Source organism: Capricornis sumatraensis, chromosome X (assembly GCF_032405125.1).
Source record: "Capricornis sumatraensis isolate serow.1 chromosome X, serow.2, whole genome shotgun sequence".
Classification (NCBI taxonomy): domain Eukaryota; kingdom Metazoa; phylum Chordata; class Mammalia; order Artiodactyla; family Bovidae; genus Capricornis; species Capricornis sumatraensis.
In genome coordinates, this window is record NC_091092.1 from 34,683,346 (window position 1) to 34,708,534 (window position 25,189).

The 25,189-nt window shown below is 37.2% G+C and overlaps 1 protein-coding gene and 1 pseudogene across 1 annotated transcript; one reads left to right on the forward strand and one right to left on the reverse strand.

The window, feature by feature from the left end:
• Positions 1 to 245: 245 nt before the first annotated feature.
• XIAP (X-linked inhibitor of apoptosis) lies at positions 246 to 13,727 on the reverse strand. Its single transcript, XM_068962663.1, has 6 exons — positions 12,851 to 13,727; positions 11,298 to 11,397; positions 10,143 to 10,221; positions 9,439 to 9,481; positions 6,315 to 6,515; positions 246 to 439 (listed from the first exon to the last, which is right to left on the reverse strand). Exons 1-6 carry the CDS (start codon positions 13,725 to 13,727, stop codon positions 246 to 248), a joined length of 1,494 nt encoding a protein of 497 aa, XP_068818764.1.
• A 3,037-nt stretch (positions 13,728 to 16,764) lies between these two features.
• LOC138071628 (partitioning defective 6 homolog beta pseudogene) lies at positions 16,765 to 18,227 on the forward strand (annotated as a pseudogene).
• The last annotated feature ends 6,962 nt before the right edge of the window (positions 18,228 to 25,189 follow it).

Here is a 25,189-nt window from a genome sequence, read left to right on the forward strand (position 1 = left end):
TGATGCTTCTTAGTCTAGGGTTTCAATTAAATAACAGTGGGAGAAAAATAGAACAGCTAATACAGTTAACATCCTGAAAAATCCAGAAATTCAAATTTTAGACTGCCAACTATAACATCGCAGTTTACACTTTCTTCCTACTTGGCAGCAAATGCTAATGGAATTCAATGCTGATTTCTTCAAGTTGGTTCACATCACACATTCAATCAGGGTAATAAGAACATAAGACGCCTACTGTAGTTAGATTACGACATGAAAATTTTTTGCTTGAAAGTAATGACTGTGTAGCACATGGGACACTTGTCAACTGCTTCAGCACACTGTTTACAAGTGACCAGATGTCCACAAGGAATAAAGACGACAGCAATATTTCTATCCATACAGATTTTGCAAAGCTTCTCCTCTCGTAGAAGCCTTAGCTGCTCTTCAGTACTAATGTCTGTACAAAGAGAAAAAAATGTGTTAATTTTAGACTTTCTGAGTTGGTTAAATTCACTGAAACAGTGAATTTATGTGCCGGACTATGTGCCGGACGCTGATCAAGTGTCAGGAGATGGGGCAACTCACACATGGCATCTACTCTTAAGCAGTTCACAGGCTAGTGGGAGAGAAGGACCTGAGCTGAGGCTACAGAAGTAAGCACAAAGTACACAGTGATAAGTTCTGTAATAAAGTTACAAAGTGCTCTGGGACAAGGTAACAGAACAAGTTCTTCTGTTCAGGTTAGGTGGGGAAGGTTTCACGGGTTGGTGGCTGTTAGGTGGGGAAGTGGGGAGGTGGAAGAGTGACATTTAAAAACAGAAATTTGCTAAGCAGAGAAGCAAGGGTTAGGTAAAAGTAGCAGCATATTGAAAGGGCATGGCTTATTCCAGAAATGGAGAGATGGAAGTGGAGGGCCACTTATGAAATGGGACAAGTAGGATCTAGTGACTGGATGTGAAGGATGAGGAAGAAAGAGGAAATAAAGTTGATTTCAAGATTTCTAGCATGGCTGACAAGGGGATGGCAGTGCCAATAGGAAATAAAAATGGAGGTACAGGTTTGGGATTTTTAAGATATTTCTGAGGTGTTTGCAGAGCATCCATATAAAAATGTCCAGTAGGTAATTGGAGAGTTAAGTCTTAAGGTCAGAAGAAATCAGGGCTAAAGATAGAAACCTGGGCCTCATCAATATACAGGTGGCACTGAAGTTCTTGTTTAATTCAGCCTTTGTCAAACTTAGTTTTGAGAAATGTTAACAAATGTGGCACAAAAATATGTTTCACAATCGTATATAACTATGACAACAACATCAGCAATAGCAGCAGTTAAAAGTAATACAGCACTTCTACTATGTGCTAGGCACTATTCCAAATGTATTACATATTTTAACAATCTTTGTGATCACTGTATGCCAGTGGTTTCCAAATTTAGCTTCACATGAGAATCACTAGGGGCATTAAAAAACAAAAAACAAACAAAAAAAACCACAATAGATTCCTGGGCCCCATTCACTCAATCTAATATTTCTGGGGTTGAGCATACTGGCATTTCTGAACCATGACTATCAAGTTGAGGACAGTATAATAAAGCATATATGCCCTCTTAGAAATTCAAAATGCATTCCCTATTTAACTACAGAGCTCCTTTTTCATGACATCTCTTAACATTCTGGGGAACACTATTTTGAAAACAAGTTTGGGAAACAGTGGTTTAATTGTATTCAACAAATGCTTATGGAAGACTTAGCTAGGTTCTAGGCATTAGAGACAGATTAACAAATATATAGATCCTGGGCTCCTAATCATTCATAGACAAGTTAGGAACACAAGCAGGCAGGAAATTATAATACAATGTAATGATTAAAGTTATGACAATGTGTTATGAAGAACATAGGAAGACTGTGTATACATGTATACACAGAGGGAAGGCCTTCCAGAAAATATTATACCTAAATTGGGTCCTAAAGGATAAGTACGAGTAAACTAGAAGAGGGAGAAGGCCTTAGACCTTGGAGAACAAGAGCAGTGGGAGAAGAGGGCTCCGGGCAGAGGAAATGATATAGGCAGGCTCCAAGGTGAGAAACAGAATGAGGCCTGCAAGTGCACAGGTAAGGTTTGGGAAGAGAATGTGAAGGGGAAATAGCATGAGGCTATAGAAGGTTAGCAGGAGCCTGATCATGAAGGATCTGGTAACCCATATGAAGGAGTTTGGACTTAACACCAAGGGCTCCAGAGCCAGTGAAAGGTTTTAACCTGGAAAAAGATACCAGAATTGCTTCAGTAAGGTTTTCCTAGCTAGCCATGGAGAAAAGGATTATTTGATCCTTTTTTTTCTTAAAAGGCAACCTCCTGGGCATAATTCAAAACTCAAATATGGAACACAGAGATAAGAAAGATAAACTGTCTGTCCTCAAGAAGCCTAACAGATAGAAGGGGACAGAAAAAGTTCCAAAACAACGTTACAAATGCTTTAACAGAGAGAGTAGAGGAAGCTGCAAAGTGTGCTATGGGTCTTCGGGGAAACTTCAAAGAGTGACCTTTGAGCTGAGCCTTGAAGGACAAGTTCAAGAAATGGGTTTAGGGAATCAAATCGGGGGTGCAGTGGGGAATGAGATGAGCTATACAAACAGGAAAAAGGCATTTGGGGCATAGCAAACAACAAAAGTAAAGGGATGGCATTATAAACTGATTTATATTATATGGATGCACCTGACCAAAAAAGAATAGTGTATATTCCTGCCATCACCAAGACTGTGGCAACCAGCAAAAGCCAGCCTGCCAGCGGAATACGGAAAAGCAGAGTGACTTGGTTGAGAGAAAACACTGAGATGACAAGCTTTCTGCTGTGGTCCACAAGCAGAACGACTCGGAGATCATGCACTAGAAGCTGAAAAAGGCAAATGAAAAGAAGGAACACAAGTAACTTTGTGGCTTTTTGTCCAATCTTCTTGCGCTTCGCCTGTGTGCCTGGAGCCTGTCCCACTACACTTCCTCCCGTCATGCTTACAGCTCCCAGTACCCAGGCATTCCTTTTGCCTGGAGTCCACAGCAGGTCTCTTTTGGGGTTCCCTGCTCTCAGGTAGTCTCTCTTCCCCAGGCCAGTCCTGGGGGTGAGGGGACTACCCCTTCGAAGTGTTTTTTAAAAGTACCTTTGTATCCCCTAAAAAATCATGAAGAGGAAAACAATTAATTTACACATTACTTTTGCATGTGATGCTACAATGAATAAAAAAGGACACTGGATCAGATACCTACAGTAGTCAAATTTACAGAGACAGAAAGCAGAATGGTGGCTGCCAGGGGAATGGGAAAATGGAAGCTGTTCAACAGATAAAGAATTTCAGTTTTGTAGATGAAAAGAGCTCTGGAGATTGACCGCACAACAAAAACTACTGAACTGTACACTTAAAAATAGCTAAGAGGGTAAATTTTATGTGTATTTACTTTTTTTTTGGCCACACCACGTGACTTGTGGGATCTTACCTCCGGGACCAGAGACTGAACCTGGGTCCTTGGTACTAAAAGTGTCAAGTCCTAACTATAGGACCACCAGGGAATTCCCCACAATTAAAAAAATAAATAAACACTGGACCAGAAGTCAGGAAACTGGAATTTTACTCCCAACTATCTGTGTGATCTTGAGTAACAGTTCATTAGCACCTCAGTTTTCTCTGAAAGTAATGAAAATTATCACAGGATCTTTAAAGTTCCTTTGGTTCTGATTGTTTACAGTTCCATATTACAGTGCATACACTTACTTGAGATGGTGATGCTCTGGGCATTTTTTTCCAGACTGAGTTTTTTTTTTGGCCACACCACGTGACTTGTGGGATCTTACCTCCGGGACCAGGGATTGAAGCTGCATCCTTGGTACTAAAAGTGTGAATTACTTCACTCTAGCCTAAAGAATAACCACTGGGTTCTACATCCTTTCCTGAGCCACCTTTCCCCTTCTACTTGCCACAAAGCCCTCTTCTAGGTTGGGAGGTACCTGGCACATAGCAATAAAGGCAATAGCTAGATCATTTTTCATGGTATCTGCTAATATTTTTACTGCATTATTATAAACCACTTCTAGAAGATACTTCTAGAATTAACTGATGTTATTCATGTTCCAATCAGAGCAGATCTATGTGGAAAGACAGACTGATAAGAAATGTGTACGGGTTATTTGATTTTTACATTACATTCTATCATATATATAAGGATTAAAATAAGTATCTTACCACAGACATGAAGTAAAGGGCTTCATACAATGTCATTTTTTTTAAAAAAAGGAAAAAGATACTAATTTGGTACTATCTTTAGAAGACTGGGGTATTCTCTGTTACAGAGACAATGGTATAAAAGCTAGTATTGAATCTAGGATTTCTTAGTGAGTAACAATAATATTATATTTTTTTCTAATAAATTTTATCTGCTTTTACTTCAATTAGGCCCACCCTCTATTTTGTACAGAATTAAGATTCTTCGTGCCAGTGTTTCCTCATCAGCTTTTGGGAGGAGAAACAGACAGCAGCCCCCTCATGAAAAGCTTGCCTGTATCAATTACCTGCCTCTCAATTTTGTGAGACTAAGGAGACATCAACTGACGAATTCTAACATGTGCCCTTGAGAACTGGCATTAACTTAGGCCCTTTTTCCCACACAACCCCAGCTTGTAATCTCGGTAATGATGAGAACCTCCCACAAACTCCTGTTGAATAGAGACACCCCCCAATGCACTCTGTCCTTTGTTCTCTTCCTACTGCAACCCACTAAATCTTTCTGCTGTAAACACCTTCAGGTATAAAAACTAACACCTTACTGTCAAACTTAATTAAGTTTGAGTTGTGGTGAAGATGCAGGGGAAAATGACATAGTCACTTGTATCACAAAGTAAATGATTTGTTTCACCATCACCAAGACAAGAGGAGCTATTATAGGCTTTAAATAAATGTGTCTTTAAGGAAAAGAGTAGTCTGCTTTCTGCTGAATCTTCTACACCAACTAGAGTAGTATAAAACTCATCAATGTTACACTGCTTTAAGACTTATTTGATTATCTGAATAATGTTTCAAAAGCATCTGAAATAACTTAAAGATCAAAGGGTCTTGAATGTAAAAAACAAAATAAGTGAACTTTTAAGTTCATTAGTACTTGGAGAATTCTCATCTTTTGGTAGAGGTGGTCAAAAGCTTAGAGAATGATCATATACTTCTCTTCTACATTATTCAATACACTTTGTATATGAATCACAGTATTAAAATGCATTTAATTCAAGCCCTATTTAGCAATATGACCCTTTTACATATTTATATCATGTGGAAAGTTGCAAAATACTCTAAATCCAAGCAGTTTCAACTAAAAAACTTAGAGAGTCTACACACAACGATAAAAGTTAGCCTTTGTTGTTCTTTACCTAAAATAGAGTATAAACTTACACTTTTAAAAATTAATAGATAGATATTAATTAATAGTAGATCTTACTTGGATCCTGATCAGAACAAATCAACTGTAAAAACATATTAAGATGATGAGGAAAATGAAAATCAACTGAATTTCAGATGATATTATGGAATTACTGTTAATTCTGTTAAGTGTGACAATAGTATATTATGGGCTAAATATCTTTCTCTCCAAAACTCACGTTGAAGCCCTCACACCCTATGTGATGGTGCTTAGAGGTGGGGCCTTTGAAAGGTGATTTGGTTTACATGGGGTCATGATGATGGGACTCCATGATGGGATCAATGTTCTTATAAGAAGAGGAATAGAAAGCAGAATGCTATCTCTCTTGGCCAAGTGAGGACATAGAGAAGGCAGCCATCTGCCAGCCTAGAAGAGAGACTTCACCAGGAACCAACCAAATCTGCCTGAACCTTGGACTTCCCAGCCTCCAGAAGTATGAAAAACAAATGTCTGCTGTCTAAGCCACCCAGTCTATGGTACTGTTATAACAGTCTGAGCAGATTAACACACAGTATTAAGGTCATGTTAAAAAAAAAAAAGTCCCTAGATAGTTATTGAAGTATTTATAGGCAAGTGGTATATAGGATGTCTGGGATTTACTCTGAAAAACTACAGCAAAAAACAAAGTTGGAGGAAGAAAGGAAGTGAGATTGAAAAAGTGTTGACAATTATTGAAGCTGGCTGATGGATATCTGAGGGTTCATTATACTGTTCTCTCCACTTTTGAGTATGTTTGACATCTTTCATAATAAAAAGTTTAAAAAAAATTTATCCTAAGGGAAATATGAGAGGAGAAAAATGCATGGGCCACATAGTCATATAAGATACTATCCATAATGAAATACTAGGTGTATCTTGCTTTTAAAACACAGGCATGCATACCTTTCTGTAATGAAGTCTGACTTGATTCACCTTGTGTATTGTCTTTCTGAGCATTCACTAGATCTGCAACCAGAACCTCAAGTGATTTGTAGTTGCTCCCAGATGTCTGAATTTTCCCCTCCATTGTTTTCTTAATGTCCTTGAAACTGAATCCCATTCGTATAGCTTCTTGTACCATAGGATTTTGGACTATTTTATCATCTGAAATGAAAATTGGTGAGGAAAAAAATCACAGACTTTAATTATTTTCATTAACACAACTCAATAGCAGAGTATCATTAAAAAGAAAAATTTAAGCAACAAGCAAAAAATCAAAACCAAATCAGCAAACCAAAGCTGCTTTGGGAAGAGGATTTAGAAATATTTAGGCACTGAAGAATCACTTTCAGAATCTTAAAATAGTTGAAAGTACAATGAGTATGTATTTGTAGTATTAGGAATTGAGATTAGGTGCTTTAAAGACTATGATAAACAGTACAAGATAAGGTAAAACAGGTACGAAAAGTGTTAAGTGCTTCAAAAATTCTGAAACTGTGGACGTCTTTACCAAATCGCCACAATTATTTTGAAAAAATCATGGGAAATAGAAGAAGTTCCAGTCTGTGACCTTCAATGTATCAGTTTCCTCTCTCTCAGACTTAGTTTCTGCAGTTGAGTGGGGTGGACTAGATAAGGCAAGAAACCTAATACAAACTCACATTAATGACACTCAAGGTAGGACTACAGATTGTGGCGGTGGCGGTGGTGGTGGTGGTGTTTAGTCGCTAAGTCGTGTCCACTCTTTGTGACTCCATGGACAGCAGCCTGCCAGGCTCCTCTGTCTATGGGATTTTCCAGGCAAGAATACTGGAGTGGGTTGCCATGCCCTTCTCCAGGGGACCTTCCTGACCCAGGGATCCAACCTACATCTCCTGCATTGGCAGGTGGATTCTTTACCAATTGAGCCATCTGGGAAGAGCTTACTAGAGCTCTCGGCCTTCCAATTTCTAGTTGTAAATCAAAGGAACTACTTCTAGTTCCAGGAGGAGACAGTGTCTCTGCTTTGACTTCATGCCTTTGTTCACTCTCCTCCCTGGGCAAAGCTCTTATTCTTTTGTTAGCCTGACGAATACTAATCTTACCAGATTGTGTAGTGATGTGCTAAGATAGACTTCTATCCTCTGACTCATCACTTCCACTCTTGGGTATTTTTTTCCCCTTTTTTCTTTTCCAAGCTGTGCAGCTTGAGGGATCTTAGTTTCCTGACCAGGGATTGAACATGCTCCCCTCCCTCCTCCATCCCCCAGCAGTGAAAGTGCCAAGTCCTAACCACTAGGCCTCCAGGAATTCCCCACTCTTCAGTATTAAAGATGAGTACATATACCCACCAAAGACATACACAAGAATATTCATAGCACTGTTATTTATAACAGCCCCAAACTGGAAACAACTCAAGTGTCCATTATCAGGTGAATGGATAAGTAAATTGTGGTATATTCAAGTACTAAACAGCAAGGAAGAAGAATGAACTGCTTCCATAGACAACATGGATCAATCACATAGACATGATAAGTAAAACATCAACATAATAATGAACCAGAGGCAACAGAGTACATATTGTATGATTACATTTTTAAGATGTTCAAATCTAATCTATGGTAACAGAAGTCAGGATATAACTTGGGGGTAAATATCGATTGTGAAGGGGCCTGAAGGAGCTTTCCAGGGTGGTAGAGATGTTCTGTATCTTGATCTGGGTGATGGTTAGATGAACCTCTCCCTCATACCATATATAAAAACTAACTCAAAATGGATCACAGACCTGAATGTAAGAGCTAAAAGCATAAAACTCTTAAGGACACTAAAAAGAAAGTGAAAAGACAACCCAAGGGATGGGAGAAAATATTTGCAAATCATATACTTGACATGGGACTTATATGTATAAAGAACTAAAATATATAAAGAACTATTACAAGTCCATAACAAAAAATCAAGTAATCCAACTAAAAACAAGGCAAAGGACATGAACATTTTTCCAAAGAAGATATAGAAATGGCCCAAAAGCATATGAAAAAAATGCCCAACATTGTTAGATATCAGGGAAATGCAAATCAACTAAAAACACTAATCCTAAACCAGAGCAAGAATCTCAGTCAAAAGCATATATATGTATATATACAGTATTCTCTTGTCTTCTAATCTTTAAGATACTAAATAGATGATGCTTTAAGTATAGGGAAGGCTTCCCTGGTGGCTCAGTGGTAAAGAACATGCCTGCCAATGCAGGAGATGTGGATTTGATCTCTGGGTCAGGAAGATCCCCTGAAGGAAATGGCAACCCACTCCACTACCCTTGCCTGGGAAATCCCATGGACAGAGGGGCCTGGTGGGCTACAGTCCATGGGGTTGCAAAACAGTCAGACACAACTTAGTGATTAACAACAACACATGAGTATAGGGAATAGGGAATCACCAGACATATTTTAAACTAAACTTTATTATATTTAAAACACGATGACTAGGTTGAGAATGAGATCTGTAGTGTGATGTAGGATTCTGAAGACCACTAATGCTTTGTAATGCAACTGTGGGCTGGTCACTTAACCTCTCTGCAAAGTCGGATAATAATATCATTCTTGTCTATGATGAGTAAATAATCTCTGTGATTAAAAAAAAATCTCTACCTTTCTAAAAGGCAATAGGATATAAACAAACCAAACCACATCCCTTTATGAAGTAGCTGGGGGAGGCAAAAAGAGGCATCCAATAAGGAAACAGGTAGGTCAAGGCTGATCATGGTAATAGCACATCAATAGGACACTGGATTCATGATCTTGGCTAACTAAAGAAACTCTGTTGACAAAAAATTCACTTAACTCTTTTTTGGGGGATTTTAACAGAAATGAAAATGTACAGCCTACAGCTGTTCCTCTCGAACTCGGAAAATCTGTTCAACCTCTGAACGAATGTTCCCAATACATAAATACCCAACTTAAATGTACAGGCGCTTCATTAATTCTTAAGTTTATAGCAATCTTATTTCAAAGAAAAATACCTTGAAATAATTGGCTTACCTTTCTACTCTATAAATAACAACTGTAATAAATTGGCAATGAAATTAAAATATTTTAAAAGGTATATTTACCAATTCTTTCAGTTAACCATGGTGCTTTTTCAGCAGTTCTCGCCTAAAATACAAATAAGAATTGTAGGTTAGAATTCTTTTTGGTAGAAGGCAATTACCTCAATTTGAAAAATTATGTTTATCGTGAATTTATAAATTAGCTTTATTCCAATTCAATATATGAATATTCATAAGAGGCATAGCCTGATGAAGCTCGAAGTTAAAAGATTCCAATCCACTCACTTTACAGACAAGAAGCTGAGGCTTAGGGAGATTAAACAGTTCATGGCAGGGCCATAATGGCAACTCTTGTGTCCCATTCTAGTCTAGGGCTCTTTCCACAAAGTACTGATGCCTTAGCCACCCCAGGCCACACTATCAATTTAGGTTATGTTTTTGAGATTTTAAATACTGTCTGTGAAAAGTTAAAAGCTATCAATACAAAACACATTATACAAGTCTAATTTCAGAAGGCTGAGGAATTTAAGTGTTTTAGTTCTTCCAAGTCCATTTTCGCCTACAGTGATACTTTAAATTGGTTCATCCTGATCTGCTTTTCACAAATTTGCTTCAGCTTAAGAAAAACAAGCACTCTTCAAGATCTCCCATTTAGGCTCATCATACTTTATTAATTTAAAATACTATACTGTGAATTTTACACCAAGAAATGTGCAAAACAAATTACATAATATTTGAAAATGTGTATTCTACAATATGTGACTTACCAAAGACTCCTCAATTGAATGGGTTAAATGAATATTGTTTACATATTCTTGTCCTTTCTCTTCTAACAGATATTTACAGCTAAACAAATAAAAGAAGGTTAAACTTTACTAGCTCATCAATTAGTAAAGTATAATCATCTTAAGACAGAATCATCTTAATTCTATTAACTTGCTTTTTGATATTTCTAAAGAGCCACAAAATAAAATGTTACTCAATTCACTATCCAACTATCATTTTAATGTTAAAAAATGTTCCCTTTGTTATCCTAATATGCTAATATTAGTAGAGAAAAATATCAACTTGAGAATGTTCAGCTTTTAAACAAGTTATTAAACTAGCACCTTGACATTTAAAAACAAGTCTTAAATAGTTCATCTTAATGAGTTTTATTTAGAGATTAACCAATTGTACATTTTAAAGGAATCTTTTAGGCTTTCAGCGTTTCCTTTTAAGAGTGTTTAAGGTTAAGACTTACTTCCAAATCATTCTGAAGTTTTCAGTTGTAGGCCAAATGTAGGCCAAAAATTCACATCACTGTATACTACACATCTGTGTGCCTTAAAGAGGCAAGATGGTAGAAAGACACTTAGAATATGTCATCATTCTAAGATGCCACTGATTGTAAGCAGCATGATTATACTATGTATAGTATGTATACATGTATACTACTATACTATGTATCACCATTGCCAATTAAATTATGACCCACCACCAGATGTGTCCTGATTTCAGAGCTGAAAATGTGAACAACTGTATGTCTTAGAATCAGTGAGATTCAGTAATATTTGCTAGGGGTTGTGATGGGTTCTTAAGGAATTTCCTTGATAACATGGATTCTCATGCCCATCATTAAAGAGCCCACTTCCAACAACAACAAAAGCATACATTCCTAATTTGGTGTTTAGAAATAGCATCATCTGAATGTCACAGGTATGATATATAAATGATGAATGATTTGGTCACTGGAAAAGGCTTAAGTGTTTTGATTTTTTTAAATGTATATAAAGTAGGTGACCCCATTTTTATAAACATGGTGTGAATTTCAAGCCATTGGTGAAGGTAAAAATAGTTGAGGTGAAAAGCTACTCAAGTCTTTCCGCTGCATATGTACTGGCCAAACTGCCTGTCACTGAATGAACATTTAAATATCTTACCCTGGAAACCACTTAGCATGTTGTTCCCAAGGGTCTTCACTGGGTTTCCAATCATTTAGCCCTCCTCCACAGTGAAAACACTGTACTTTATCACCTTCACCTAAGAAACAACCAAGTAAAAACACATGTATTTGTGCAATTACAACCTTACCCCAAAATAGCCTTTTAAATACTATAAAATTAAGCATTTCTAAACTACATGAAAAGCTCAGACCTTAAAAGAAGATATCTGAATTCATATCTAAGTAATAGGTAAGATCATTTGAGGAGGAAACACACACTAAATTTACTGATTCAATTTGAGGTATTTTACAGGCGGCTTCCCTTGTAGCTCAGTCGGTAAAGTATCTGCCTGCAGTGCAGGAGACCAGGGTTCGATCCCTGGGTTGGGAAGATCCCCTGGAGGAGGAAATGGCAAACCACTCCAGTATCCTTGCCTGGAAAATCTCATGGACAGAGGAGCCTGGTGGGCTGCAGTCCATGGGGTCGCAAAGAGTGGGGCATGACTGAGAGACTAACACTTACTTACAGGAGACAAAAACAAAATTTCCCAATTTTTATGTGAAAACTTTGTAATTACTTTATTAACAACATGTCATTTGGGGTCATCAATACTACACTTACTTTTTCAAACTATAGAACTTTAACAATAAAGTTGAGTATAATGAAATTACAGGATAAATTTCTCTAAGGTTATAGCTAAATGACAATAAACTTTTAAGACTGTCTTATGATACTGAGCAAATAAAATATAGAAATAATTGATATTTTGGTTTGGGGCCTTATTCAATTTTAAAGTAAATGGGTTAGATAGATAATGGTATAATTTTTCTGAATATTCCTGGAAGCCATCATACTGATGGCCTTTCTTTCCCTACTTACATGTCTATGCTCAGTCACTCAGTCATGTCTGACTCTTTGCGACCCCATGAACTGTAGCCCACCAGGCTCTTCCATCCTGGAATTTTCCAGGCAAGAATACTGGGGTGGGTTGCCATTTCCTTCTCCAACTGACATGTCTACAGTAGTCCATTTGAAAAGTGCTCATTTTAAGCAATAAGATATCTTTCAAATATATAGGGCAGCTTTCAAGTATATAGTCTATGTACAAAAGGCAGGTATCAATTTTAACATCAGCCAAGGTAAATTCTCTAATGTTAACTCTTCTTACAGGGTTGTTGTGAGGCACAGAGAAAATGCATGTAATACATCTACTGAGCACATACAGGTGTGCAATAAATTATAGTCAGTATTACTATCAGACCTATTCTTCTAGCAGGGATATCTATCATCTTTTGCATGTCATTCTTTCCCAAAAGACAGTTACACAAAGATACATATTACTCATAATATGGCAGTCTTTTCCACATAATTCCTGTGGTATATTACAGATTCAACAAAAGGGTTCACAGAATACTACTAACATAAATTAACCGTGCCAGCTTACACCTAAATATTACCAGTTTGGGGGGCAAATGGCATCTATTTACTTTTTAGGAGCCCTGAGACAGTTGGAAAGTTATTTATTTAACTAGCTTTATAATAAAGTTTACCTAAAGCATAAAATCCAGCTCTTGCAAGCTGCTCCTTGTTAACTGAGTACATCCACGTCCCAAATGTAATGATCCGTGCTTCGTAATCTGCCATGGCTGGATTTCTTGGAGCATTTGTTGAATTTGGGAAATTTCTATCAGAACTCACGATAGTGGATTCACTTTGCATATTAATATTCCGGCCCAAAACAAAGAAGCAATTAGGAAAGTGTCGCCTGTGTTCTGACCATGCACGATCACAAGGTTCCCAATTTTTCAACTTCCCACCACAACAAAAGCACTCTACTTGATCGTCAATACCTGTGTAGTAGAGTCCAGCACGAGCTAACTCTCTTGGGGTTAAGTGGGCATAGTTTGGCCAGTTGTGAAATGACTTTAATCTAGCTTCTTCACTACACATGACAGGGGTCCTTGGGTATACGGTGTCTGATAAATCTACAACTTGTCCAGTTCTCAAAAGATAGTGTGCATGAGTCTCAGATGGCCTTTCTAAAACAAAATGATTTCTGTTTCCCAGATAGTTTTCAGCTTTGTACTGACCATTTTGGACACCAGAATATGTAGGCTGTGCAGCATTGTTTTCCAAATAAAAGCCATTGATAAATCTGCAATTTGGGGATACTTTCCTGTGTCTTCCAATTGCTGAGTCTCCATATCGCCATCTATCTACTGCTGCATGACAACTAAAGCACCGCACAGTGTCTCCTTCCCCAGTATACAGAAAACCAGCTCGTGCTAGTGCTGATGCTGAAACAGGACTACTACTTGGAAAATTGGCAAAAGTTTTTAATCTATTAAGCTCTTCTACAAATTCTTCATCCTTATCGATGTCTGCAGGTACACAAGTTTTAGATCCTTCAAAACTGTTAAAAGTCATCTTCTCTTGAAAATAGGACTTGTCCACCTTTTCTAAAAAGAGAACATTACATTAGGAAATCTAAAATGTGAAACACAGGCAATATACTTTTGATATTAGGAGCTAACAAATTATCCACTAATGACTTAAAAGTAATCACACAATCTCTAAGAAACATTCTAAATACTAGAATTCTATGAATACATTATCACATGATTCAGGTCATAAAGTAAAAACCAGCATTCTTGTTTTCTCTTTTAAAGGAAAGTAATATTTAAACAAGTAGATCAGAACTATTCATTTTATAGTGCTTATTTTATATAAACATGAAACTATGTGATGCAGAATATGTTAAAATTATTAACCATGTAAAATCATTAATTAGGAAAAACATGAAAGAAGCATAAAATATGCAGATTAAGTCTATGCATAATTGTTATAATGGATCACTGTATATTCAAGGCATCAAAATTCAGTTTTTACAATTTAAAAAATGCTCAGAATGTTAATGAACTAATTTTTAATATTTCTCTACTGCTTTGCAAAAGATAAGTTTTACTCACAACGTTGGTTCCAATGTGTTCTTTAAGAGCATCAAGTGTTTATGATTTTCAGGTAAAACAACAGTCCACTTTTGTTGGAACTGGGTCATTTCAAATGTATGTAACAGTGCCCTCTAGAGGGTGGTTCATGAAAAATACTAAGCACATGTAGACCTTAATTGCAATTACTTTTGCTATCAATTGCCCACAGACAAGGAACAATCTTTTCAAATGGAAAAGAAATACAACTGCAGCCTCATTAGAGCTGCCGAATTACAGCTCTGTAATATTTAACCAAGATAAATGCTAAAAGGAACTGGTTGGGTTATGAGAAGAGTGGCCAAGATAATTTATCCTCTAAACCTGAACTCTTTAAAAAGTGAAAGATGATGTTAAGACAAGAGGTACAAATTAAGAGTTGCCCCAGGCAAACCTGGTTCTTCAGAATCTCACTTTATTCATGATACAGTGCTCTGTATATGCCTGTCAAAGGCAAAATAAAGGCATGGTCACAATGACTGTCTCTACTTCATATATATAGTAACTGATTTCTTGGGAAGAACTAACAGCTCTTTTGACATTATGTTGGCACAGTATGTTTTGAACTTCATCTCTCTTGGAGTTAATGTTCAACACAAGGCTTCTGTCTTGCAGGCTGGCAGTGGACTTCAGTCCTCCTGGACTTAATTTATACTGGTACTAATTCATATAGGGCTTCCCTGGTAGCTCAGATGGTAAAGAATCTGTTTGCAATGCAGGAGACCTGAGTTTGATCCCTGGGTCTGGAAGATACTATATTAATTCATATACACCTCAAGAGCTGAGATATATGTGCATACAACAATTTTTGGAAGATAGTCTCCACGACTTTTGATTGTTTCCCAGATAGCTTTAAGACTCTCAAATCAGCATAAGCTTGACGATAAAAATCAAAATTCAAAGACACCAAGGGAAGCTGACAAGCTAATGAGATAAAATTGGGATATGTGTAAAGCCTTACATTCTGACTTTAAAAATCCGTTGTACACCTAAAGGAAGATGGAATCCTGGTTTGGAAAGAAGTCATGTGAAGGCAAATCTCCAGATTAAAATCTTGGGATTTTAGTTAATTACAAATTCATCAAGAGCCAACATTACATGGCAGCTAAAAAACTTGAAACAACTTCGTCTGCATTCATGTCCAGATGTGCAACATTCAGATTCAATTCAGCTACATATTGAGTATTATTTTTAGTTCTGAACATTTTAGAAGGGACATTAACAAAGTACAATGTCCATAGAGATCAATCAAGATGATGAAAGTGGTATCCTACGAGGAATAGTTGGAAGAGTCAAGTATTTATCTCAAAGGGAAAAGAAAATTGTAGGGAGAGCGGTGGAGAGGACAGAATAACTACCTTCAGAGATCTAAAAGGCTGTCATGTAGAAAAGGGATCCAAATTCTATTTACCTTGAGGGCAGAATTACAGTTAATTAATATGTATTACAGTCAGTACATTTTAACCCAGTACAGGGATGGATGAATAGTTACAACAATCAATATCAGTATAAAATGGATTGGGTTGCCTTGCAGATCTTGAGTTCCTCTCATCACTGGAAGGGACTTTGGCATGGACCAGGAGACCTTAGATTAAGCATTTCTAAGTCTGTAATTATCCTGAATAATTAATGCTGAATATAATCTCAGACATATGAAAGTTACCTTCTCTGAGGTGGTAAGTTTTGTTTCTCAGGTCAGTCAAAACAGGCAGAAATGTAAAAGCAATGATCTATTTTCATTTCATAATGGTGAATATTTTGTGTGTTTCAAGTAGTCATCCTATTTCAGATACTATTAGATAAAGCTCCATCATTCGACACCAGCAGGAGAATTTCTATTTGAAGCTTTCAAGTGGAGACCTTATCTTCCCAGGGGTTATTTCCATGCCTTAGTTTAGATTTCTCTTGTTTGAAAAGCAGGTATTTATTCAGAGCCACTCAACTGAACACTGCATATACATTATCAGAGTGGGGGCTTTTGTAGAAGAGTGAGAAAACCATTACCAGAAAGGTTAAGAGTTAAAAGGGAGAAAAACTGATTGACAAAAGACAGAAACCTTGAGACTAGAAAAAAGTGCCAAAAGAAAGTGAAGGGAGATGATTTTAAGAAACTGGATTTAAGTGAAATGAAGGTGGGAAAGATATTTAGAAAATAAGTATATGTGGAGCACAGGAAAGTGAGGTATGAATGAGAAGCTTTTGGATGTGAAAAGGGCTGAGTGCAATAAAGTATGCTGAGATAACTTAAGGTTTCTTTGTGAAAGCAAAATTTGACTTTGAACTGGGTAAGCAGAAAGTAAGAAGGCACTCTTACTTTTTCTCTTACACAGAGAGAAAGATGTCCAAGAAAGCTTTGACATGAAGGGGCTAGGCAGTCAGGAACCTTGAAGGATCAGTGGTTAAGAAAAATGGCACTCTGAAAGCCAACACTGGCATAAAAAGAATCAGCAAGCAGTGGTATATGTGGTACAAGGGGTATGGAAGATTTCAACATGGTGAGATGTGCTTAAAATATACATACACTTGCACAAAATACACATATACCTGTATATACATAAAATATACATATACCCATACATATACATGTGTGCATACACATGTATACGAACATAAACATGTATATTATATGTATACATATTTATACACACACATACATACATATATTTAGCCTAGTCAACTGGGTAAAAATAGCCATAGGCATGCGTCAAAGAGAGGAGACTGACTGCTACTCTAGCAATAATGTGGGACTCTGGGGAGTTGGAGGGGAGAGAAAAACAGAAAACCTACCTGGTATCTGCACACAATACAAGAGTTTCTATTTCCCTCAGGTTTTTATTATTAAAGTTGTCAAATATACAGAACAAAGGTTATTCTACACAGGTAAAGGATATAAAGTAGGATGTATATCAGACTGCAGCTGTGCAAAAATATACACTCATGAAAGACCTGGAGGTAATTTTTAATATATGGGTAAAATATCTTAAGGTGATCTTTTTCTCCAAAATGTATCTGATAATATTTTTGCCTAACTTCTCTCTGGTTGGCACCACAGGCCTGGTTGTGGGGGATGTGGCCAAGAGCAAAGAGGTAGATGGGTTGGTGGCCCCCTCATCCCCCTCCACCAGGGCTCTGCACCCACTAAAGCAGAGGGAAGGAGGACAGAGTTGTGCCTCCAGCCACCACAGAGACAGGCGGCCCCAGCCGCCCTGTGGAGCCCAGCATTGAGACCCAAGCCTTCTATGCAGGTGCCTCTGGTAAGTGGCAGACTCTTGGGCTGCAGCTCCTGCACTCAGTCTGACTGCAGCCACCCAGGCAGCCTGGAGAGGAGCAGGTTGGCACTGAATTTTGTCAGTTTTCAACACAAAGAGCAAAACTTGGACATTTAGTGGAGTTTCATGGATTATTGCAACATATTCTTAAGATACCTAATGATGACATTTTATTAGCCTATACAAGGGAGACTTACCGTCTATATATAAAGATGATAATTATCACAAAGCGATTTCAACAACCAACCTGCTGCTTAGGATTTTTATACAAAAAACAGAAAGAAGCAAGACATGCTAATGAAGAAGGAAAATGTTTTAATGGATGGTCCATTAACCAAAGAAAAAAGCCAGATCTAGTCACTGGTATGCACCAAGACTTAAGATGTATCTTCCATTACAGATGTGGATATTCCCCCAGAAACACATCATAGGACTAGTTCATCTTTATAAACACAACACTGACCACTCCCTGGGGCTCTATAGCTGGGATGGTTTGAGCCTAAAGGAGACACTATATGGCTTAGAGTGGGTCCCATGGATCATTACACCCTGGCTTGTTCCAGGAGGTCTGGCTCTCAGCACAGGACTATCAGCTGCTAATGACATTTTAGGTTAGTGGTATAGAAGTTTCAGGGAAGAGCTTTATTCGTTTACATTTTATTGAAGTATAGTTGATTTACAATGTCGTGTTAGTTTCAGATGTACAGCACAGTGATTCAGTTTTGTTTTTCTTTTTGGCTGTGCAGTACACGGGACCTTAGTTCCCTGACCACGGATCGAACCAGTGCCCCCTGCAGTGGCAGCATGGAGTCCTAACCACTGGACTGCAAGGGAATTCCCCAGGGAAGAGTTTTGATCAAATAACAGGATGATTGCAAACAGTCACAACTTCATCATAATAGCAAGACAGGTAAACAGGAGAACAACATTAGGAACAGTAGGACTTCTGGCAGCTCTGGCCAATCTACTGGTAATAGCTTTCTTGGCTATCCACAGCAGATTGAACCAAAACACTGAGCCAAAGGATGAAGACATTATTATTGAAGATAGTGGTGTAACATGCTAGAGTCCTAAAGCTGTTCTTATTATTGAAAGCCTGGAAATGGTTAACCCAAATAGAACAAACTCAGTTTTGAGTTTGGACAGAATGGTTTTATTCCTTATAATTAAATGAGTTTAGTACTCCTAGAAAGTGGTGCGAACAGAATTTGAAACACATGTTCCAGATCAAAAACTCTTATAACATGGATCATGATGAAACCACCTTTTGAATGCTGAATGTTTTCTGAGTGAGGATGTCTGAGGACTTGTAAATTTGGCTAATTTAAGAACATTTAGACCTCTAAGCCAATGACCTGGAAAAGGCATGAGAACAATAATGTTGTAGGTTTGAAATTTCTTAAAGTAAATAGAATGAGAAAGTAGATTAGTGGTTGCTTACAGCTGGGTGAGGAGGAGAATCAGAAATATGCAAATGGTTACTGGGTTTCTTTGTGGAGTAATTAAAATATTCTAAATTAGATTAATTTTTTTTGGGGGGCTCCAAAATCACTGCAGTTGGTGACTGCAGCCATGAAATTAAGACGCTTGCTCCTTGGAAGAAAAGTTATGACAAACCTAGACAGCATATTAAAAAGCAGGGACATTACTTTGCTAACAAAGGTCCATCTAGTTAAAGCTATGGTTTTTCCAGTAGTCATGTATGGATGTGAGAGTTGGACTATAAAGAAAGCTGAGCGCCAAAGAATTGATGCTTTTGAACTGTGGTGTTGGAGAAGACTTTTGAGTCTCTCGGACTGCAAGGAGATCCAACCAGTCAATACTAAGGAAATCAGTCTTGAATATTTATTGGAAGGACTGATGCTGAAGCTCCAATACTTTGGCCACCTGATGCGAAGAACTGACTCATTGGAAATGACCCTGATGCTGGGAAAGATTGAAGGCAGGAGAAGAAGGGGACAACAGAGGATGAGATGGTTGGACGGCATCACCGACTCAATGCACATGAGTTTAATTAAGCTCCGGGAGTTGTTGATGGACAGGGAGGCCTGGTGTGCTGCAGTCCATGGGGTTGCACTGAGCAACTGAACTGACTGACTGAACTGAGACTGTAATGGTGGTTGTACAACTCTGATCATTAAAATCACTGAACTGTACACTTCAAAATTAATATTATAGTATGTGAATTGTATCTCAATAAAGTGGTTTAAATGTTAGTTTGGTAACTGTTAGTACAAACTTTGGTGGATCAGAGGTGATTTTAAGTCTAAAACAAAGGGAGCTCTGCTAATGAAATTATGTGCTTTTGATACGGAAAACTAGATGCTACAGTACATTTCTAGAACTATGTGAGAGGATTATTTCTGTTTGAGTTAAATATTTAACCTATTACAAAGATTCCAGTTAGTTTTTCCTTTAACTACATTGTTTAAATTCTAATGTGAAGTCTGATTCTCTTTAGATATTTTTGGTACTCTGAGGACCTCAGTTCTTGTGTACCCAGTATTTGGGGGGGAGGAGGCGTGGCCATTTCCCAGGCTTGGGTAATCATAGTTCCCTGACCAGGGATTGAATTTGGGCCCTGGACAGTGAGAGCGCAGAGTCCTAACCACGGGACCACCGTGGAATTCCCCCAGTATTTTTCTTTCTTACTGTTGTTCTTGTGCTAATGTTATTATATTTTTAATTAGAGGATAATTGCTTTACAATATTGTGTTAGTTTGCTGTTAATTGTTACAAATCATTTTCTGAAATGCATTTTTTTCTAACTTCTAAGAAATCAAACCAATTGGCTATTCTTAGGAGCTTCTTTCAACATTATGAAGCACTGAAGCTATGTTCCTGAATTATGAAATTCTGTGAGTTTTTCACATTGATGCTTGTCTATCCTATAGATTATATAATCAGCTAATTTTATTGACTCCGATAATACAGGAGATGCTCTCCTTTAATTCTTATCCTCATTCCCAATCTCACTGGAAAGTATTTCTTTTGTTTTGGGTGTGTGCTACTATATGTATGTTGGTAGGCTTCTGAACTTTTTTAAGATACAGATGGTCCCTACTTACAATGGTTTGACATGATTCTTCCACTTTATAATGGTGTGAAAGTGATACGCATTCAGATCTTTTCCTGTGCTAGTGCAGTCTGATACTCTCTAGTGATACTGGGCAGCAGGGCAAGTTGCAGCTCCCAGTCAGTTCAAGCAATCACGAAGGTCAACTGATAGACTCATAACTCTACCCATACAAATATTCCATTTTTCTCTTTCAGTACAGTATTTAATAAATTACATGAGATATTCCACACTTTATTATAAATAAACAGGCTTTGTGTTAGATGATTTTCCCCAACTGTAGGCTAATGTAAGTGTTCTGAGCACATTTAAGGTAGGACAGGCTAAGCTATATTTAGTAAGTTAGGTGTATAAAATGCATCTTCGGCTTATGATACTTTCAACTTAGGATGGTTTTCTTGGGATGCAACCTCATTAGAAGTTGAGGAAGATCCATATTCAAGTAGTGCAAATTGTTTTGGATATAAAATGCACTTAAAGACTTTTACACATAGGACAAACTTGTTCACTTTTTTATGTAAAGATTTTGGATTTTCTTCAGTGGGATTATTCTAGGAACATTGCCTACACTTTAAGAGAAAGCTGTGGCATTTACCATTGACAAGTAAAGTTTACCTATATTATTTTCATTGGGCTATTTATTTTCCACACACCTACTTATGACAAGTAAGGGTGAGGCTGCCAATTTTCATTCTTTGCCTGATTTCTTTGATATTTATCATTGGACAGTGTGCGTAAACACTGTAATAATGCATGCACATAGAAATTAAGAATATTATGAAGCTCCCTGTGGTCTATGAATAATTTCCCCTAAAGCTATTTAATAATTCATCTTAAAATAAGGCTAGTATGAACGTGTTTATGACAGTTGTGTGCTATTAAAACAATGAAGGATCAAATGATTCCCTTCTGAAAGATAATTTCTCTAAATGGTAAAAAAAATGAAATACATTTTTTATTAATTGAAAAAAAAATCCCACACAGGGAAATACTTTTGTAATATTAAATACCAGAACACTACTCCAAAATGTATTTAAGTATTAAACTTTCTAATAAAAATCTGTCTTACTTGAAATGAAGATTAACAGTAATTTCTTAAACTGAATTCTACTTGGTAGGCAATTATTATGGCAAAAGTAATTTAAAAAATCTATTCCATAATATCATGAGTTTCAGTTACCACAGCATCTTAGAAAAAAATTAAGAAGCAGTTTCATATGTGTACAAGACAACAAAGAAAGTAGTTTTGAAGATTTACATAAATTTAATTATTTAAGATGATATACTAGGGAACTATCTCTGATGACTGAAAATTAACTATTACAAACAACTATTAAATCTTTTAAAGACAAGGAGCACCTGAATAACAAATCACTGTTTGTTTGCTGTTCTTAACAAATAAGCAGCAAAACCTTTCATCTTTTTTTTTTTATTGAGCTCAGAGTTCTCTACAACCTGCCTGTGTTTCACTCTTCTGGTCTCTGGGAGAAATTCATTCAGTCACTACAGGCTAATTTAATGAACTAAAAATACTTACCATTATCCCTGCAACCAAGGGCCTTGTTAACCTCATCATAAAAAAGCATTTCTTAAGTAACTATATTGATGTGGCACAGTAAAAAGGAATTAAGTGATTATTATGGGTTGAATTGTGCCCCCTCAAAGATATTTTGAAGCCCTAAGCCACTGGTTAGGAATATGACCTTATTTGGATACAGGGTCCATGCAGATACAATCAAGTTAAGATGAGGTCATTTGGGTGCCATCATCCAATACGACTGATATTCTTGTCAAAAACGGAGAAGAAACACAAAGAAGATGGCCATGTGAAGACAGAGGCAGAGACTGGAGTCTTAATGTACTGACAAGCCAAGGAAAACATCAAGGATCAATAGCAATACCAGAAGCTAAGAGAAAGGCATGGAACAGGTTCTCCCCAGAGCTTCAGGGATAGCATGGCCCTGCCAACACATTGATTTCAGACTTCTAGTTACCAGAATGTGCAAAAATAAATTTCCTTCTTTCTTTCTGGTCACACAGTATGTTGGATCTTAGTTCCTCAAACAAGGACTTAGCTCCCCCTGCAGTGGAAGCTCGGAGTCTTAACCACTGGACCACCAGGGAAGTCCCTAAATTTCTACTGCTTTAAGTCACTCAGTTTGTGGTACTTTTTTATGGCAGCCCAAAGAAACTAAAACAATGATGTTATGACAAAATGTAAGCAAGCAATATAACCCTATTAGCTCCCACTGCAGTACTACCATGCCAACTGAAACACATTATGTCATTAAATAAGGGCATCTGTTTATGGGTTTCCCAGGTGGCACAGTGGTAAAGAACCCACCTGCCAATGCAGGAGACACGTAAAGATGCAGGTTTGATCCCTGCATTGGGGAGATCTCCCGGAGGAGGGCATGGCAACCCATTCTAGTATTCTTGCCTGGAGAACTCCATGGACAAAGGAGCCTGGGGGGCTACAGTCCATAGGGTTGCACAGACACAACTGAGCGCACGAGCACACACACACACGCTACAGTCCATAGGGTTGCACAGACACAACTGAGTGCACGTGCGCACACACACACACACACACACACACATGCTACAGTCCATAGGGTTGCACAGACACAACTGAGCCCGCGTGCATACACGCGCGCACACACACACACATACCTGTTTAAAACTCAGAAGACATATGTTTTTAGAATTTCATCTATGACATCTTTGCTGATTCATCCACTCAAAACCCTAGTATAGAATGACTACTCTTTGTGCCCTCAGTATATCCTCTAAATAATTTGAAGACCCAAGTTGTACTAGAACAAGACTGAATAATGACTGCATGTGTGTATGTTTATAGGTGTACCTATATTGTTAGAATGAAGGTCCTTTATGGCAAGGGCTCTGCCCTATCACATTTGTATTCCCAATTCCTAAAGCAATGAGTGACACAGTAGTGCTTAATCAATGTTGAGCAAAAGAATGAATGTTGAACCACCTCTATTTGGTCACAGCTGGCACTATTCCACATTCTACTCACCACCTCCAATGGACTCTTGAAATCACTGTTAGTAAAAATTGTTAATATGCCACTGTGATCAGGAAATGTGACCAAAATAGGAAATATATGCATATTATGTAAACAGTACGACTCAAATCACATTTCAAAAATATAAGATTCATAAAATTTTTCATAGTAATATAATAAAAATCTTATACGTGCTAACCCAAAACACCATCATAATTTAAAATTTATCTTAAGATTCTCTCTTTCCTCATTATGTGTAGAAATATTTTAAGATTTTTTTCATCAGTTGTTTCTTGCTCCTATAGAAGATCCAGGATAGAGATCTCATCAAACTAGCAACATTCTCCCTAACCCAGTGGAGGTCAATCCCTCTTATAATGATCTTAAAGTATTAGTTCCCTGTTTAGAAACAGCATTTTGATTTACAAAATTGTAGTGTCTAAAAAAAGGTATCTACATAAATACAACATAATATTAAAAAGCTGAATTTTAAAAATCTACTTCCCTTCAACAAAAGGGGTATATTTTTTAAAAACAGATTTTTAAAATTCAGTTTTTATACTATGATACATTTACACAAAAATTCAACTTTTAGTCAAAGTGTTAATTTATATTACTAGGTTCTTCAAACCATGAAGCATAGTTTCATTTAAGTTAAATAAATGGTCAACAGAACATTTTTGAGGTTAATTACATTCAATAAAATCAAAAGTTCTCTCCCTAAAATTAAGCACTGCTGCTAAGTCACTTCAGTTGTGTCCAACTCTGTGCGACGCCATAGACGGCAGCCCACCAGGCTCCTCCATCCCTGGGATTCTCCAGGCAAGAACACTGGAATGCGTTGCCATTTGAGCCACTCAAATAACTGAATGGCATTAAGGAGCACTTAGCCCATAAGCTCAGTCAATAACATCAATTTATTAATACTGCTGACTACAATATATGCTTGATCATGAAGCCTACTTCTGTAAATACCTGAAAGGCCATGCTGAGAATCAACAAAGGGAGTATCAATTACATGTTCTACACTTAATTTTAGAAAGTCATAGTAATACTTAAATTTGAGCCCAGACCGCCAATCTTTGCCAAACTGTTTATAATAATTAACTCTGCAGGTATAGTTCTCTCAGAATGGACCCACAGTAAGGTATTCTGTCATCTTTTCTTCAATAAATCATGGGACTGTGCTCCCTCAAAGAATGTTTTTGTTTTTTTTTTTTGAATGAAGAATACACAGATTTGGGGCTCAAGAATTCACTTAAGATCATAAGAAGGTTCAAAATCACTAGTATCCCCTCTTCCATTTTTCTGAAAACTGTTCAGTACTTAAGACAATTTATAGCGCTTGTTAATCAAGTCTTTGATTCAAAAACAAACCATCTATAGCCCAAACTGTAGATCCACAGCATAGATTAATACTGTTTATGCTTATTCAGAGTCTATTCATAGATTAAAAAATCTATGCTAAAATCAGAATAGGCAGAAAGACAAAATCTCATGATGGATACCAATCCAATATTTAATACAAA

Coding starts and splice junctions, on each gene's coding strand:
- XIAP (XM_068962663.1), bottom strand. CDS start 13,727: ATGACTTTTAACAGTTTTGAAGGATCTAAAACTTGTGTACCTGCAGAC. Junction 10,222..11,297: donor CATGCTAAGTGGTTTCCAGG/GTAAGATATTTA, acceptor TTATTTGTTTAG/CTGTAAATATCTGTTAGAAG. Junction 6,516..9,438: donor ATGGTTAACTGAAAGAATTG/GTAAATATACCT, acceptor TTTTCATTTCAG/ATGATAAAATAGTCCAAAAT.